The following is a 19,563-nucleotide window of genomic DNA, read 5'->3' as shown; positions in this document are numbered from 1 at the left end:
ACCCAGAAAATTGAAAGGATAACAAGCCTTGCATCCTCAGGAACTTTTCAAAGGGTCTGAAGTCTGAAAATCAAACGTCTGTCATTATTTTCTGAATTTCATTTTCAGTTTGCCATGTACTGGCATGCATTTTCTGAACTAAGGCCAGTATAAATTGTGATCCGCTAATATTCTTCTCAAAACGTCTACTTTTTGAAAACTAGTAGCAACATAATAAAAAGACTAGCCATAATCATAGACAGTTAACAAGTACGACAAAGCTGTCATCTCTTCAAAAACTTCAGCCCTCCTCCACTCAATAAACCAGCCATTTTGCAAAGATGACTACTCTGGGAAACCAAAGTGCTGAACTAGAAATAAATAACCAAATGGGTTGACCTCTACGATGAATACAAAACTACTGCTTAAAACATGTTAATGTGTAGGTCCTTACTTGAAGTCTACCCTTCTGGTATACTAATTCTCCTGTACAGGTTGCCATGGCCATTCAATAGTGCCACACCAACAATGGAGAAGCATCTATAATGTCACTTCCTATATTTTCCTTAGCGTATGTGTAAATACATGATAAGTAACTCTAGGAAATCCCACATTCCTTAAAACAGTCAAGAGGCTAATGGTCTCAAGTTTTGGAACAGCGAGGTAAATGAAAACTTCTCTAATGCTCGTGATTAATCTCATGTATGTAATGTTTTTACCTTGCATCTCTCTGAAGGTTGATTTACTGTATGCAACATTAAGATAGATGACGTGAATATTTCACTCATCTATATTTAATCATAGTCACCAACATTTTTCTTTCCTAAAGTAACTTTTAGTTCACTATAAAACAATTAAACCTGTCAAACAATAAATGTCCTCAGATATTAAATGAGGGTTTCATTACTACACAGTGGATGTTTTCTCTCCTCCCTTTTTAGCACATACACATTGTTTCCCGACACACTAGCCTTAATAAGAGTCCTGCCTTATTCGTGTGTTTCATAAACAAGTCACATTAGTAGACATCATTTCTATGTTTGTGTAGGCTAAAACATTTAACTTCAGTCTCATCAGATTGTGTTAGTTTCATTAGTTAATTTTAAGCTTACAAATAAAGAAAAGGAAAAAATAGTAAGAAAGTGCAGAGAAGAGAGAAATGAATTCAAAGTATAATGACTACTACTTGACTCTAAAGCTTATTCAGTAGAATAAAGATTTCATTAATAAACAACTTGTATGTAAAAAAAAGAATAATATTTAAATAAAACTGAAATATACATACATTTAAAGGTTCAGTGACATGTGACTTATATTTTAGTAGATGCTTTGAGAGGTTTATTTTTTACTGGAGTTTTAGTTTGTCTTTTGTTTCTTCTTTTTTGCATCTGTCCAGGCATTCTTTTATGATGATCTCTTCAGAGAGGGAGATGAGCAGTCCATATCTTCTGGAATTGTTATTGTTATTGATACAAGTATATGCTTCTTCTATGTTGTTGAATGTCCTAATTTCATTTGAGTAGAATATTTTGATTTTTGCAGGATAAACATGTTGTGATTTAAAGTTGTTTTGTTTGAGGAGTTTCACCAATGGCCAGTATTTTTTTTTCTCAATTCTAGTACTCTAGTAGAGAATAGTCATTATCAAATCTGATTTGATTTTGTTTGAATTTTAAAGGACTTTTCCTACAAGCTGTTTTGAGTACAAGCTCTTTGTCCAGATATGATAAAAAGTTTATTACCATTGGTATTGCTGGAGCAGTAGGTGAAGAAGAAATTAACTTTCCTATGGCTCTATGTGCTCTTTCTAATCCATAGGAGGAACCTTCTTTTAAATCTAAAAATTCAGGAAGCCGTGTGTTTAAAAACTGAGTAATGTCCTCACTTTCAGTCCTCTCAGGAAGTCCCAACGATTCTTATATTTGTTCTCCTTTTTCTATTTTCCAAGTCACCTATTTTATTCCTCAGCCAGGTGTTTTGTTGTATAAGAAGTTCATTTTTATTTTCCTCATCTCTGAGTCTCACCTCTATATCATTCAGAGAAGTTTCAATGTGAGTTATTTTATTTTAGTGTTGTTGAAGAAGTTCTTTGAAGATCGTTTGTTTTTGATTATTTTCCTTAAGGTTTTCTAGGTTTTCTTTGAACCCATCTATTTTCAAGGAAAGCTCTTGTAATGTTTTAGTTATTAGCTGCATTTCTTTCTTTAAGGCAGTATCAGTGTGCGAGTTCTTTGAATTACTCATTTCCACAAAGATGAATAATCTCCAGATTAATTTGACAGGAAAATCTTGATGGAATGCCACTAAAGTTGTTGAAGTACAAGTCTATAGCTATGACATTTGATGGTTTTTGTTTGAAAAAAAATGTCTGTTTGTTAATATAGTTTTATGGAGCTCTAGAAAAGTGCTGCTTTCAGGTGGCCATCTAGGCTCTGTCCCCTGTTGACCCCATTTTTCTGTCAAAAAGAAACAGAAAAAAATGTATCTACATCGCCTCAAATTCCCTTAGACAAGAGTAGTTTACTGGGTTTGGCTCAGGATTTAATTCAGACTGTTCCCTTATAAAGTGGTTTCTGATAAAAGAATGAGGGATACATCTTTTCCTGAAGAGACTGAAGATTTTGAATCTGGACAGGAAGATGAAGGGACAGACACAGGGTTTTCTCTTTAATTGTCTGAGTTAGACTCCAAGGAGAGCACTGAAGTTCTGAATCTTCCTTGGAGTTTTCTCTTTCTTTAAGACTATTTCCAGGAAGTGCCACTGTTTTCAGTGGGCAAACACTGAGGTTTTTCAGTCCCTTAGAAAATACTATGAGCTATTACAGAAGGAATTTCCAGAACCTTCACCTATTCCCCCATTTCTGTCAGCTGTGGAGGATGTTTGTCACTGCCTGGAATAGGCATATAGAATGTATAAAGTTTCTTCATCTTTTAAGCTTTTCTACACTCTTTCCAAACCTGACCCATGCCTTTAGTTAATCCTACTGATGCTAAACATTTGCTTAATTCCAGTCCTAATCTTTCTGACAAGGGTGGGAAGATTATTGATAAGTATGGGGAAAAAGTGTATACGTCTGCAACTCTGATTTTGCGAATATTAAATTGTCAGGCTTCTATGTTAATGTTTATTCTAACGAATTATGAAACTATAAGGAATATTGTCTGCAATTTTTTCTTATGAGGTAAAATCTCCTTTAAATAATTTAGTTTCTTCCATTTGTCAAATCACAACTCATTGTTTACAGTTGTGTATAACTCAGTTGATATTTCTTCCTGGGTTATGGCCACCGGTACTGTTTTGAGGAGCTTTGCATGGCTGTGTTCTCAGAACTCCCTGATGAAGTGAAAAATTGGATTTTAAGTTCTCCTTTGGATATAGCTGTTAGTACGTCTGCTGCAAAGGTTTTCAAAAGGTGTGATGAAAAGGGTAAATTGATTCAGAGAATCTCCAAGATTTTTCAGCTGTCCTTTTTCAAGTGTTCTAAGAGATTCTCTAACCCCCCTCATCCAATTTTGTGAAAAAAAAAAGAATCTCAAAAAAATGTAGATAAACAGATGTTTAAGAAGAAATGGCAAGGGGGTTCCAAAAATAGTTCAGGACCCCCCCCCCAAAAAAAAAAAACAAACAAACAAATACAGTCCAAATCAGAATGAGGATTTAAGGGACCTTGTTCCACTTCTTACCCTGGCAGTTCCTTTTTCCTTCCGGAATGTGTGAATATTTACTGCTCTTTGGCAACAGATAGTTTCAGTCAAATGGGTTCTGAAGATCATCAAGGTAACAGATGGCAGTGGGAGAAAATACCTTCTTTTCAGGGGTTATTCCTCATCCACCAGACTAGACTATTTTATTTTCCCCTGTCCTTTATCACATGTTGTCCCAGGGTAGTGGTGGAACCAGTCCCTCTTTCTCAGGTTGGGAAAGGTTTTTATTCAAGAATGTTTTAGTGCCAAAGAAAAAAATACTTGACCAGTTCTGTATCTCTTTCTTAAACCTGTTTGTGATGGTGCCCAAGTTTGAAGTGGCAGTCACTTCACAACCTGTTACCTCTCCTTCCTCATTCAAGTCACAGTACCCCTCTTTGCAGGCTAACAGTATTAGCTTGGGATGTAGCTTCATAGCACAATGTCTCTCTACAGGCATCTTACATTCTGTAAGAGCAAGATAGCAGGACAAGGGCAGTCCCTCACAAGTGGACTGTGGTGAGTTTCTCAAGTAGACCTATTTGCCTCTTCTCTGAACTATCATTTGGCAAGATTCTGCTCCAGAACTGCATGCAAAGAAAGCCTAGAAAACGGATATGTTTTCTTTTCACTGGTTAGGAATGTGCTCAGATGCTTTTTCACCCTTTCCACTAATTTCCAGGGTACTTCTGAAGATTCAGAATGAATCCCTAGAATATTATGATGAATCCCTTTTGGCCCAGGAAAGAGTGTTATTCCCTTCTTTTGGAAATGGCCAGGAACAATTGCCGCAAGTTTCCTTACAGAATGGAGCCTCTCACACAAGATTTAGGGGTGCTTGATGCACCCCACCCGAATAAACTTCAATTGACTGTGTGGATGCTAAGTCTTAATTCCCTTTAGGCATCTGTTTACCGAGGGTGTGAATAGGAATTATTGGAAGCAAGTAAACCTGCACTAGAAAGTCACATATTAGCAAATGGCAAAAGTTTTCTAGTTGGTACCAACAACATAACCAGCACCCATTCAGGGCTAGTTGTTCTCTGATTTTACAAGATTTGTGTGAGTTACTATCCTATGCCCTTTCTTATTCTGAAATCAAGTTTCATTTATCCACCATTTCTGCATATTTTCCCATGAATCATCCTTTTTCAAGGCATTCTCATGTCAAAATATTTTTAAAAGGGGTTTTACATCAGAAACCTCCAAGAAAACTGGTGGCTCCTCCTTGAAATTCTAATTTTGTGTTAGAGAAGCTAACAGTCCATTTGAACTACCTAACCTGGTTGACTTTCTTAACATGGAACATGGTTTTACTGATTTTTCTCACCTCAGCAAGAAGAGTATCTGAGTTGCAAGCTCTTATGGTGAGTCAGCCATTCCTCATTTTCCACAGGGATAGGGTTTCTTTGAGAATTAATCCTTTTTTGTGCCTGAATTGGTTTCTGAGTTTACTTTAAGCCAAACTATCCATCTCCCCATTTTCTTTTCTGAATCTAAAAGTGAGACAGAAAGGATATTCCATACCTTGTATGTCCCCAGTCAACTCGGGTAGTAACTTGGCAGAACTGAATCTTTTAGATCTTCAGATGAATTGTTCATTTCTTCTAAAAGTAAGAAGATGGGACAACCTGGATCAAAATAGACCGTTTACAAATGGTTGTCTAAAGCTACTACCTTTAGTTATACTCGGTCAGCAAAACTGTTCCAGGCAGGGTCAAGGCCCAGTCTACCATGCCATTGGCTTCATCTATGGCTTTTTGGAAAGAGTTGGATTCTAGAAGTCTGGAAGTAGCAGGTTGGTCCTCTATACATATGTTTACAAGGCATTACAGGCTTGATTCTTTTTCCAGGTCTTGATCAGGCTTTGCTAAAACCATTCTTCTGGGGCTTCTAGGCCCTTCGCCTTCCACCTCCCAGTTGACGTAATTGAAAATAATGAATATGGTACAGTTGTGTAAGTAAACTAACCATAACAGTAGATGTTTGAATGCTCACTGCTGCAGTAGCCCTGCCCTCCCTCCAACCCCCTTATTTTTAGTGTATTTATGCCAGGGTGTGGTCATGTATTTTTTGTTGCTCCTAGCATTGTACTGTCAGGGATCAGCCTCCCTCTCCCTGTTGACATGAAAGCTGTGAGGGGCTTGACACCCAGTCCTGTATTTTTAGTCAGCTCAGCTCAAGCTGACTATAGTTTGGTGGTGTGTAAGGTGCTCTGAAGCTTTGGAAGCTGACTGACTGTAATATTCTTGGCAGGATATAACCCTTATAGCGAAGACTACTGTTGCAGTGATCATTCAAACATCTACTGTTATGGTACGTTTACTTACACAACTGTACTTTCCCACATTTTCTCTTAGTTTCAGTGCAGTTTCTTTAACTACCTCTAATTCCCAAAATTTACTTCGTACTACCAAACTGTTTTATGTTCTGCATATATATTCGTACTACTGGAATTTGACACCTACTCTTAGCATTTCTACTTGTGTGTCTTGCATATTATGTTATGCTGTACGTAGTCATCCATTATTTCTTCAAAATTAATCTGCAGTACTTTTAGTACTTAAAATTAGCAACATAACCATTTTGTCCCTCTGTTGCTTGATGTATGGAATACTTTGCTAGTAATAATTTGTTGTACTTTAGTGTTTAGCAAAAGTGTGTTACCAATAATTTATTATGTGTATTTTTTCTTTTACATTAGTTATTCAAGGTCAGTGGGATTTTACTACTCTGCTTCAGTTGTAACTCATAAGTACTCTAGCATTGTAATAGTGTTTTTGTATTGCACTGTTAGTTGTTGAAGCTTTTTCCCTTGTGCTATCACTATAAATGGGCCTAGCCAAGCTGGACATGCCCGTTACTAATATAAATGAGCAGACAAAACTTTAAACCTGACCATTTGAGTGCCCCTTGAAAAGGTTTTAATCACATGCACACAAGCGCGTGTGCACAGATACACACACCCACAAATACAGAGAAAATCTTCTGTTTTAAGCATTGTTAAACAGAGGGCTTTCTCTGTATTTTTGTGTTTGTGTATAGGTGTCTCTTTATAATTTGATCTTGATTTTTGCACTGGGGTTTCCTATCCGAAAGTATAGGACTATAAGGAAAAACACATCAACTATCTGTCCAGAGGCTCTTGTTGGTCTGATGTCAACAGCACAGCATGCTGGAGAGGTCTTGGGTTCAAGTCCCAAATGAGAGCTAATATTACCTTATCACTTCTGTGATTCCTTGAAAAAGGTCTAGTAATAGCATTCTTTTGCTGCTTGTCAGTCTATAACCCACACCTACCGACTCCTGATGTTTCTGTATTATTAGGATGACACTTGAGTGTGCCTTCTTGTGCAGCTCTTGCAGCCTCTCCTGTCCTACTACTTTCCATAAGTTACATCTTGAATGTTAAGGAACCTGCTCAATGTATTTTCCACATTGAAGTGTGTAAAAACAAGTTAGTCCATGATCATATTAGAGTTAAAAATACTGAACTGTTTAATCTTGCAAATGAAAGCACTTTAAAATAATCACTTCCATAAACCTTTTAGTGTTTGACAGGCGCATACAAGAAAAAGACATTTAGTTCTATTGTTTAAGTATCTAGTTTTACTAGAGTTGAACATTTGAAAGATGATGAGAAAGCACAAGACACCAGAGGGCGCCAAAGATTTGGTAGTGCTCATAGCTACAAATAATTCAGGCTACACAGAAATGGGAGAACATAAAATCACAGCATAGTGCTGTTGCAGGGACTTTTCTCTTGCATTAGCAATGAAATACTGATGCCTTTAAGGATTTTTATTTGTCATATATTAAGTCAGCTGTTAATCATTGGAAAGAATTTAAGAGCAATGTGTTCTAAACAGGTATTGAAACCGGGTCCCAGATTTTGTGTCTTAACTGGAAATAAGTCGTCAGGCTGGGTGGCCCATGCATATGTTTCCGTGATTGCATTATTAAGAGAGTTGAGATTTGCTCTTATAAGCATTGTGATTCAATATAGCAACTTAATTTTTGAGTCTGGTGGATTGGAAGAAAGATGAGTTTTAACTCATGATTACCTATGAACTTATGAAATCCATACCACATACTTAGATAACACTTGTAAAGAAGACTCCAGATATCCTTCCTTAGATCACTGTTGCTGTATCCCATTACTAGTGGGGATATATCACTGACATACCCTGATGGCTGGCTGGTGTACCAAAGCCAAAACCTTCCATATGCTTATTCGTCTGGCATATGATGTAAGCACTTGGATGCAGGAGCATGAGAGCCTCAGACTTTCTTGCCAGCAGTCCAAACCCAGGATCTTTGTTCCCATTCACCTGCTTTCCCCTTTATTGTTGGCTGTTACCATTGCCAACAATTATTCGGATAAGTGCCCTTTTGGGGAACCTTGTTTTTCTTGCATCTTTCATTGAAAGATTTGTCAATGTCAATAAGAGAGAGAAGTGCAACTGTGGTATGCAGATAACTTATAATGACCAAACTTCTTGGGGCTTATTTTGTCTACGGGCTGGAAACTATTACAGAAACTGTAAGATCTGTGGATTGTTTGTTTTTAAGACCCTACTAGACTTTAGTCATTAGACATTTACTTAGAAAACCAACATAAAGATGGCGGAACTCTTACCTTGGACGTCCTACTCACACCAAAAAGTTCAAAAAGGTTTTGCCTGATTCAGAAGCATCCAGTGAGATGCAGGAATCCACTGTTCATTCAGCTCCTTTTCAGGCACCTGCTCCTGTTAACCCACTGGAGCACCTCACAGCTGTACAGATTTTCACACAATATCCAGATTTTTACCTCATATTTTTGGTCCATTTCTCATAAAATTGTGGTATTCTGGCAAATCACTGAGGACTTAAATCAGAACATGATGACAGTTTGAGTTTCAGACTTCATACCCTTCAGAAAATTGATTTTAATGAAAAACCTGTCAGAGCAATATTTAAAAATTGTCCCTATTTCTGGGTCCTTGTCCCACCATCATTTATGGCTTTGTCCAGATGTCTTCCTCTAAGAAGTTGAGCGGTATGCCTGGATGTTGGTATGGTGTCTGACTCTCACATGTATAATGAGAGACTGCTCACCAAAACAGTTGAGAAGGGGGTAATCAAGGGTGATTGTTTCAGAAGGACTGGAGCGCATTCCTCAAATCCTTGTGTGTGAAGAAGTGACCGATATTTTGAAGTCAGTGGTGGTTCTCTCTTGACATGCTTCATTAGGGCAGATCTCACACCTAAGAAAAGGAAAATGAAAATTTAAAATGTTTCTCCAGTTCAGACTTCTTAGGAAAAGGTATGGGTGGAGTTCCCACAGATCCTGTATAAGAACCTCTTGCCTCTGACTGCCTCTTCATTCCTTTCATCCCCCTCAGAAGAAACAGCATGAATCTTCATCTGAGGAGGAGGAATCTGATTCTGAGGAAGATAACTTAGCTTATTCATTGCAAATCCATTCTCCTGGCCAACTTGCCTCTGATGATGGGGAAACCTTGTCCCCTGATTACCCTGTTGAGGAAATATAAGTTGGAGTTGTTGTTACTGAAATGATGCAGCACTTTGACTGGGAATCAAAGCAGATATCAGATGTACAAAAAAGATACTATATAATTTGCTGGAGGTAGGGGCTCCTATGGCTTCTCCTGCCCCTCCAGTCTTGGAAGCCTTCCTCGAATGCCTTTGCATCTACTTCAACTTCTCCTGATCCTCGGCCTTCAGCACCCAAGAAACATAATAGTTTTATAAGGTTTTTGAGGACCTTGCACTTCTTTACAAAAATCCTGTAGCAGATTCTGCCTTTTACATTTACACTGACAAACCTGAGAAACGTCTGCCAGCAGCTAATGTTTTGCCATCTGACAGATAGGAGAAAGATCAGGTATGGAAAAAAGGTTTATATTTCTGCCACTCTTGCTTTTGGAGCTTTAAATTACCAAACTCATATGACAAAATATCCTTTGTCCATTTACGAGATCTTAATAAGACAGCTAACCTTGAGGCTTCTGATTCTAAGCAGTTTCCATGATTGGGCAGCTACTCAAGTGGCTAGGCATTCCATTAAATACGGCTGTGATGCTGCAGAGGCTTCTTTGAGGGCTGCTGCTACTGGATCAGTTAGTAAATGATTTGCTTGGCTTCACCTAGAAGTCCCACCCATATCTTTTCCTGAGACGTCTGAATTTGAGAAACATTTTTAGTTTTCATTTCTTACGGGTAAGATCTGTCCTAACAAAGCTCTTGGATTCTCTCCTTTACAGGGACCTTTTGTTTGGAACCTCTGCAGCGCGACATTATAAGACTTTGCAAGAGAAGGGTAAAATGATGTGGGAATTAACATGTTTTTCTCACTTCATTGCCAAGGTATCAAAGAAACTACCTGGCTAAACCAAATTCCTTTGTCTGCTGGGATCAGAAACCATCTCAGAAGGACAGGAAACAGTCCAGGAAAAGACTACCTAATGGGACTACCAAATATTCCAAGTCTGGAAAACCTTTTCCAGACAGGTAAGCCTGATTACCAATTGCCATCTCCATCCTCAGTCTAGGAATTCCCTTGTCAAAAAGTTTAACCTTGTCTCTTCCAGTCTGGAAATTCAATGCTACAGATAGCTGGGTGTTATTTGTCATTAAACAAGATTACAAGATGTTTTGGAGAGAAATCCCATAATTGAAGGGTATCCCTTCTCCTTCCAAACAAATATGCCTACTTCTCCTTCTCTTGAAGGGTCTCTTGAACCAGGGCACCATAGAACTGAAGCCAAACCAGCATCTAGAGAAGAGCCTTTTATTCTACTCTTTCTGGTGTCCCAGAAAAAAAGGGTACTTGGAGTCCCCTTCTGGATTTATCTCACCTCAGCACTTTTCTGGAGATGCCGTCTTTCAAGATGTTATCACTAAAAACTCATCTTTCATTTATCCTCTCTCAAGCTTTTCTGTTTTTTCTGGATTTAAAAAATGCATACCTGCACATCCCCATTTACATCATCTACCTCAGGTTCTCTGCCCTTTCATTATGCTTTCACTTCTCTGCTTTACTGTTTGTGAAGACCCTGGGAGTGATAGATAAATCAAAGTGTCTCACCCCAGATCACTGCTGTAGTAGCCTTAGCTATATGGATTATAGCCTGCTAAGGCTATAACAGCTGACCAACCTCCAAAGTTTCGGGGCACTTCCCACAAACCCAAACTGTCGAGCAGTTTGAGCTGAGCTGACTAAAAGACAAATTTTGGTGCAAAGCCCTCAAGAGTTTTCATGCCAGCTGAGAGAGTGAGGCTGAGCCCTGGAAAGACAAGGCTAGGAATAAAAAATAAATGTCCATACCCTGGGATAAAAATGCACCAAAAACAAGGGGATGGAGGGAAGGAGTGAGTACTGCAGGGATGGAGGGAATGAGTGCATACTGCAGCAGTGATCATTTGAACATCTACTGTTGCTGTAAGTTCAACTTTACACACATGTACTGTGTTCTTCATATTGATCACTGCTGCAGTAGTCTTAGATATATTGATAGGTCAGCATATTTAACTATATTTGGGAGGTGGGAGGAGAAGGGTCCAGGAGCCCCTTTAGAAAGGTCCTTGCAAAGCATGATCTACACCTAGAGAGAGAATCTAGATTATAGCACTTTGTAAAAGTATGTACAGGAGACCAAGTAGCAGCCTCTACAATAATTTTAGAATCCAACCCATCCCAGAAAGCCACAGAAGAAGCTATGGTCCTTGTAGAGTGGACCTTGACCCTGTCTGGAATAGATTTGTCATACTGAATATAACAAATTACTCTCCTTAGACAGCCATTTGGAAATAGTCTGTTTTAACACTGGTTGCCCCTTCTTACCTTCACAAGAACATTGGTTGCCCCTTCTTACCTTCACAAGAAGTTGATCCAATGATCTGAAAAATTTAGTTCTCTCAAGATAAGTACCAGAGTTATCTCTGGATTTCCAAGGTATGGAGTATCCTTTCTCCCTCATTTTTAGGTTCATGAAAGAAAACAGGGAGCCGGATAGTTTGACTTAAACTCAGATACCACTTTAGTCATAAAAGAAGGGTTAGTTCTTATAGAAACCCTGTCTTATACAAAATGAGGTAGGGTTGACTCCCCATAAGAGTTTGCAACTAATATACCCTTATTGCAGAGATCAGTGCAAACTGTTTAGCATGTTAAGAACCTCAGGTCAGCAAAATTAGCTGGTTTCTCCAACACACAATTAAGATCCCAAAGTGGGGCCACCAGATACTTGGAGGCCTGTTATGCAAAACCACTTTCAAGAACATTTTAGCATATGACTGCATTCAAGGAGTTTCCATGGGCAGGTATGCTGAAATGGATGACAAATGAGCCTTGATAGAGGAATAAGAAAGGCCTTGAATGGGTGCTGGTTATGCTGTTGGCACCAAACTAGAAAAACGTTTCCATTTGCTAATATATGATTTTCTAGTAGCAGGTTTCCTTGCCTCTATTAATACCTGCTGCATGACCCAAGAAAGTAGATGCCTAAAATGAATTAAGATCCAGGCATTCAGTTGAAGATGATTGATAATCAGGGTATATCAAACACCCCTGTTTTTGTGTGAGTATATCCACTCTGAGAGGAAGCTTGTGGCAGTTGCCTCTGACCATTTCCAAAAAAATGAGAAAACCATGGTTGCCTGGGCCAGAAGGGAGTAACATCAATTATTTTGGGGATTCCTTCTGAATCTTTAGAAGTATCCTCAATATTAGTGGAAAGGGTAGAAAGGCATATATAACATTTCTGTCTAAAGAAAATAAAAAGGCATCTGTCTTTCAGGCCTTCTTGCATGGAGTCCTGGAACAGAATTTTGCCAGTTAATTGCTCAGAGAAGAGGCAAAGTGGTTTACTTGAGGAACTCTCCAGTGATGGATCAAAATCTGGAAGACCCCCAGATCCAATTTTCATTCGTGAGGGTCTGTTCTGTTTCTGCTCAGTTTGTCTGCCATACAGTTTTGCTCTGACAGAATGTAGGATGCCTGTAGAGTGACACTGTGCTGTGAATCTGTATCCCAAGCTGAAATGCATAGTCTGCAAAGAGGGTATGACCTGGTTCCCTCTTGCTTGTTGATGTACCCCATCAATGTGGTATTGTCTGTAACCACTTGAAGAGGTCCTGGTGACCAAAGAAGATTCAGAGAATTGAATACCTTAATAAGATCAAACATCTCTCTTATATTTTTGTGCTTGCGTCCAGAGCTGGATCCAGCACTAGGCGACATAGGCAGTTGCCTAGGGCCCCGTGGCTGGGTGCCTACTGGCCAGGAGGCTTCAAAGGTTAACATTTTAATTAATTAATACTATATATAAAAATTCTTAACAGTGCGATGACAGCGTCTTCTCCTTTAAGGAGGACCATGTGTGTGTCGCATGTATACATACATGCCAATGCAGATGTAAATTTTTGAGTGTGGAAATTAAACTAGCCATTCTGTTGTGAGAGTAAGTTTGTGTGTTTTAAACTAGACATTTCATTTGTTTCTGTATGAGAGAGCGAAAATGTGTGTGTGTGCATATATATATGTGCATGTGCATGTATGTAATTTAAACTAGCCATTCCGTTTGCTTCTGTATGAAAGAAAAAGTGTATATGTGTAAATGTGTGTGTATATGTAATTTGAACTAGCTATTCTGTTGGTATGACAGTGTGTGTGAGTGTATGTTGCTGTATGAGAGAGAAGGTGTGTGTGTGTGTGTGTGTGTGTGTGTGTGTGTGTGTGTGTGTGTGTGTGTGTGTGTGTGTGTGTGTGTGTGTGTGTGTGTAATTTATACTAGCCGCTCATTGCTGTATGAGAGAGAAGATGGACGTGTGTGTGTGTGTGTGTGTGTGTGTGTGTGTGTGTGTGTGGCGTGGCTGTGCATGAGAGAGAAAGAGAGAGAGTGTGTGTGTGTGTGTGTGTGTTGCTGTATAAGAGAGAAAGCATGTGTGTGGCTGTACAAGAGAAAGAAAAGGTGTATGTGTGGCTGTGCGAGAGAGAGAAGGGGTGTGTGTGTGTGTGTGTGTGTGTGTGTGTGTGTGTGTGTGTGTGTTGCTATGTGAGAGCAGAGAGAAGGTAGGACTGTGTTTGTCTGTGTGTGTGTGTGTGTGTTAATGTGCGAGAGAGAGAAGGTGTGTGTGTTGCTGTGTGAGAGCAGAGAGAAGGTGTATGTGTGTTTAACATACCTCTCAACTGTTCAGATTTAGCCTCATAGTTTTGGTCTGTTTCTTATAAAATGTCTGGTTTCCTGGCAAATCAGGGAGGATTGAAGTCACTAAATAATGACACGTATAGGAGTTTCAGACTTTATATCCTTCAGAAAATGCATGCTAACACAAATCCTGATATTCTAGAAATTTTCTAAGTTAAGAAGGGCAGTACTTAAAATCTTTCCCTTTTTTTAAGCCATTGTATACCCCATTATTTTAAGCTTTGTCCAGATCTCTTGCTCTAAGAGGTTGAAAGGTATGCATATGCCTGGCCCAGATTACAATGAATCAACAATTTTTGAAGGGGAAACTGCAGATCATTTTAAATACTTTAGGAGTCTGTGTTTGCATCTTTTTCAAACTGGCGAGCAGTAATGTAGCTCATCTCCTGAATGGTGCTTTTCTTATTGAACATTACATTCACCCAACTGATCTGTGAATTAGTAGTCTTATGTGAAAAGAACCCTACTTTATCTTCTGTAAGAACCAGGTTTCACTCAGGGCATATGCTTTCTTCCTCTTGATTACTGTGGTTTATGAGCTGCTGCTAAACCAGTCATTCATACAGTGTTCTTTCCACATGATAAACTGGTGATGGTGAGGAAAAATGTAGCCATCATATCTCAGATGTATGCTGTCTGTTACGAGCTGAAGGCTTGAGCACAGGAAAGATGGGTAAGCTGTTTGTACTCCTTTTTTTCCAGGGGCTTACTTTTAGCAGACTGATCTATATAGATGAGTTAGAGTTATAACTTTGTTTTGTTGTAGAAATACTAATATACTGTTTACAGGTGTGGTCACAGGATATTATCCTTTGAGGTGATGAGGGTGTTCTTTGATGTGTGCTCCAGGAAACTGGTGTTAAGGACTCTGTCAACACTATACACCTTTACTATACACAGCGGTTTGGGCTTCTACTCTATAAGTAAGAGTATCCTCAGGGGGCGAGGGAAATCACCCTGCAAGGCATTGTGCCCTGAAGTCTGCTTTCTACCTCTTGGGCTACCTCTGTCCTCTTGAACAGTTCAAGCTGTCATCCAGTGTTTGTGTTGGGGATAAGAACTGTCAGTGCTGGGGTAGGTTTAGCCATAATGCTGATATATACTAAGCAAAAGCTCTAAGAACCACAACTGGTACGCAGAGGAAAAGACAAGCAATAAAAAACAAGCTCAAGTGTACCTCCACAGCTGAGAAACTGTTAAAACGAAAATTTAATGAAAAATAAAAAAGTGCAGATAAAAAACAATAAATGGAGAGCTAGCAAAACCCGATAAGTGCTTTTGGCATACAGCCTTCTTCAGATCGTAACTTCCTGTAGCCCTCTCTTATTTAAAAGAACATCAACCAATCAAATCATATAATTACAAGGCACACCTTCTGATTGACCGAATAAAACAAAACCATCATTTACCTATCAGGGCAGCACTCTCTGAAGCTCAACCAATAGGCATCAAGCCTTCAAAGATCCATTTACATGTCTAAGCCAGACATATATTGGCATACCTTCTGACTGACCCAGTGGGATGAAGTCATTGTTTACCCTATCAGGGCAACATTTTCTGAGGTTCAATCAATAGGCAACAAGACATCTAAAACTTGTTTCCATAGCTAAGCCAGACTTATGCTGGCTACACCTTCTGATTGATCCAATGAAATGAAATCACTATTTTCCCTATAAGGGCAGCACTTTCCGGGACTCAACCAAGAGTCAGCAAACCATCTCAGACTAATTTACATATCTAAGCCAGATCTATATTGGCTTTTTTTTCCACTTGTAGTATAGTGTTCAGCTAAAATATGAGAAATGTCCTAGATATATATATATATATATATATATATATATATAATTTGATTGCAACTGCAAGTACACATAAATCATAAATAAAATTTATGCAAAAAGGTAACACTCTGAATGCACAAGCAGTACTTGGTAAGTGCATGCAATGGCTTCTTAGTATTCACAGGAGGGGGGAAAAAATATATATATATATATATATATAAAATGTATCTCTGTGAAGGATGAACATTAAATTAAGTATGACTATACACAGAATTTCACTTGTAGTATCCAACTAAAATATATGGCATGTCCCTGGAGGGAGTACATAATTCATTTTCAGTTTCACGTACATATAACATATAAATGGGAGTTAAGCAAAATGGCAATGCTTTGATTGCCCAAACGGCACTTTTTAGTGCAAGCAGTAACTTTTTTATGTGTGCAGGAGATTTCTCTATGGGAAATGTAAGTTGGATTTAGCTACTCATAAGACAGAGATATAAATTCCACTAAAATATAATATTCTGTTCGCCCAATTAGCACTTAAGTGCAAACAGTGACTCTTACAAAAATAATAAAAGTACATGATTTTGTTGTGTAATTCACCAGCACTGCATAGAACTTCCATAGCCGCTGACAAATATAACTCTTAAAGTTTGATTAACAAATCTGATGTAGATTAAACATGAACACAATCCATAACTAGTCCAATCTACTTTCATCTCCTCATGATTAATCCCCTGTTTTTGATAACAGGTTTGAGAGGAACCATAGAATTCAGACCAGGAGCACAGTCAGCCCTCAGGTTGGTAATCCTATGTATTTCACATAATTCTGTGTTATGTACATCTCCACCTCTGTTTCCTAAAGTCACACATTGTACGTTCTTGAATAGAAACCTGGTTGAAGAGTGTTTAGAGATATGATTGGCAAGTACGTTCTTCAGTCTTTGTTCTTAGTATCCCTCAGATGTCGTAAGACCCTGTCTTTCAGTCACTGGTCTGTTTTGCCAATATAAAAGGCACTGCACAGACAACAGGAAACAAGGTTAGACCAAATGGCAGCTGTTACAGTTAGAACGTATGTTGAAATGATAGCTGCTCTTAGAGACCGGATGCATAAAGACGTTGCTGCTATCAATACTTAGGCTTTACAATGACTGCACTTAAAAGTACCTTCCCTTTCTGATCCAGTCTGATGGCCAAGGCCATCCTTTCCACATAATATTCTCTTGATGTTCTTTTTATTCTTAAAGGTGAAATTTGGTTGCTCCTCAACAATGCTCTTTAATTTGCTGTCTTCAGTCAACACTGGCAGAATCCTTTAATAACCTCCCATACTTTTCTACAGTCTGTACTATAAGTGAGTGTACATTTGAGTTTATTATTGGTACTTTTCTTCTCTTGCTCATTAATGCTTGCCATATTCTGATTAATGGGTCCTTTATCAGAGTAATAGGGTTGACCTTTGTTCCTTATTTCTTCATGGCTGTAATGGAACCTAAGATCCTTTCATCTATAGCCTCTACTTTCCAGGTTGCCATACAACCTATTACATTCCTTTTCAAAATCAATATCCTTGATACAAAGCCTATAAATACGTACAGTTTGATTTTCTATGATGTTTTTGAATACGTGACCTGGGTGCATACTGTTATGATGTAGATAATGTTTTTTCCATGTATTTTTTCTGTGCGGACTAGTATGCAGACTTTTCTTAGATTGCAAGTCCAAGTGGGCATCTAGAAAGTCGATCTCAGAACTAGAATAATTTAACTTGAACTCCAAGAAATCTGTACATTTGTTCAAATAATCAGTGAACAACAATAGTTGCTCCTCATCTCCTTTCCAGAGAATAAAGATGTCATCAAGGAAATGTCCATAATAAAAAATATGCCCTTTCCATGGGTTCATATCAGAGAGGAGTTTTGACTGTTCCCATTGTGCAAGGACTATATTGGAGTAGCTATTCACACAAGGAGTGCCCATAGCTACTCCCCAAATTTGTCAAAAATAGTCTTGACCATACACAAAGACCACTGTTCTCCAATATTAGCTCTAAAAGGGAACATATCAAATCTGTCTGTAATTCAAATCACAAAAAGCTTCAATCCCATAGTCATTTGGAATCACAGTGAACAAGCTGTTGTTATCCATAGTGACAAGAAGAAAGCCTTCAACATCTTTCAAGTTTTCCATTTTCATCTAAAGATCATTGAGAAAACTGCCTGTGTCTTTCAGGACAATGGTGGCCCTAGGTGGAAATTTCTTGAGTTGATCCTCCACAAATATGGAGAGTGGTTCAGACAGACACCCTCTCCCTGCTACAATAGGTCGTAGTGGTGGATTACAGAGATCTTTGTGGATTTTAGGTAGCCCACTGATGGTGGGGATGGATGGGTTAATTACCTCAAAAAAAGTCAAAAAGTTCTTTAGATACATGTCTTTCCATCAACATATCAGAAAGACTGTTTTGAAATTTGGTGATCATCGATTCTAACTCATTCTTACTAATCTTTCTGTATGTGTACTCATCCTGCAGCATATTCAACATTCAGTTTCTATACCAGAAGGAATCCATCATGACAACAGCACCACCTTTGTCTGCAGGTTTGATAACCAGATCTTCTCTATCCCTTAGATGAAACAAGGCTTCTCTTCTTGATAGGTGATGTTGTGAAAATGTCCACTGTCTCATCTCTGAAACTCCCGACCTCATTCTCACATAAATGAAGAAAGAGTTCGACATTGGGATGATTGACAGGTGCAAAGATGCTTGGTTTCTTATACAATTCACAGTTAGTTTTGTTATTCATCCCAAATATGGATTTCAGAGTAATATTTTTCCCAAATAATCTAATGTCTTTCAATAAGAAGAGAGGGCTACAGGAAGTCACAATCTGAAGAAGCCTGTATGCCGAAAGCGCGTATCGGGTTTTGCTAGCTCTCACTCTATTTATTGTTTTTTATCTACACATTTTTTATTTTTCATTAAATTTTGGTTTTAACAGCTTCTCAGCTGTGAAGGTATGCTCGTTTTTTATTATATGATGCTGATATATGGATACAGTTAACAGACCAAGGGAGGGAGTTGCACTGAGACTGTATGCAGATAAGATTTTAGTGAATGCTTTGAGTAAACTCAGGAGGGATTCACCCAGGTGTTTTACCCACTGACGTGAGTCCTCATAGATATCAGCTAGTGTGATAATTATTCATGCATCTGTTATTGCAGAGGAAACTAACCACAGCATTTTATTTGCTATTTCTGTGATGAGAATTGATCAGATATGCCAAATGCAGCTAGAAGAGTTGTAACATTTTCCTGTTTTTTTTTTCCTTCTCAGAGATGAAGATGACATTAACGATGTCACCTTCATGGCAGGGGTCAACCTGAGTGAAGAAAGTGCTCGCATCTTAGCTACAAACTCGAACCTTGTTGGTACAACTATAAGGTCCTGCACAGAAGAGCCTTTCCTTTCCATAACATCTCTGCAAAAGAAAATATTAGAAATGGGTAAAAAAACTGTATTCCTGAATAGTCATAGAAAACAGTTTTATCTGGATTCAGTTTTAATTCACATTTATATTCTTAAAACATTATGATTCACAGAGACCTTGTATAAATATGGGCTTTCTCTAGTGATACTGTTAACTTAGGTTTGTAAGTATGTCCTTAGTACAGGTTCAAGTAACAGGAACAGTTTCACCCCAAAACATATGATTTAATTTTCAGTGGCCATTTTACAATCTTCAGGGTGGATGAATTCTGCTCTGTTGTAGGACACTTGCATGAGATATATACAGTTGATTGTGTTTTAGCAATTCAGTGGACCAATTTAATGAAAATACACTAACCTCCCCTGAGGTTGTATGACCCCACAGAAGATTTTGTATTAAGTAAAGAGT

At 38.4% G+C, this 19,563-nt stretch overlaps 1 protein-coding gene across 1 annotated transcript in view; it reads left to right on the top strand.

Moving 5' to 3' along the window:
* Positions 1-19,563, top strand: part of LOC122797055 (transcription initiation factor TFIID subunit 4B-like) — a 1,206,007-nt gene that overhangs the window by 738,907 nt on the left and 447,537 nt on the right. Inside the window, exons 11-12 of the mRNA XM_044065831.1 lie at positions 10,036-10,179; positions 19,002-19,171. Of these exons, the coding sequence (XP_043921766.1) occupies positions 10,036-10,179; positions 19,002-19,171 (314 nt within the window). The remainder of the gene's footprint in view (positions 1-10,035; positions 10,180-19,001; positions 19,172-19,563) is intronic.

This window comes from Protopterus annectens, chromosome 3.part0 (assembly GCF_019279795.1).
Source record: "Protopterus annectens isolate FY-2018-M chromosome 3.part0, PAN1.0, whole genome shotgun sequence".
Lineage (NCBI taxonomy): Eukaryota > Metazoa > Chordata > Ceratodontiformes > Protopteridae > Protopterus > Protopterus annectens.
This window is presented reverse-complemented; position numbering and strand designations above follow the sequence as displayed.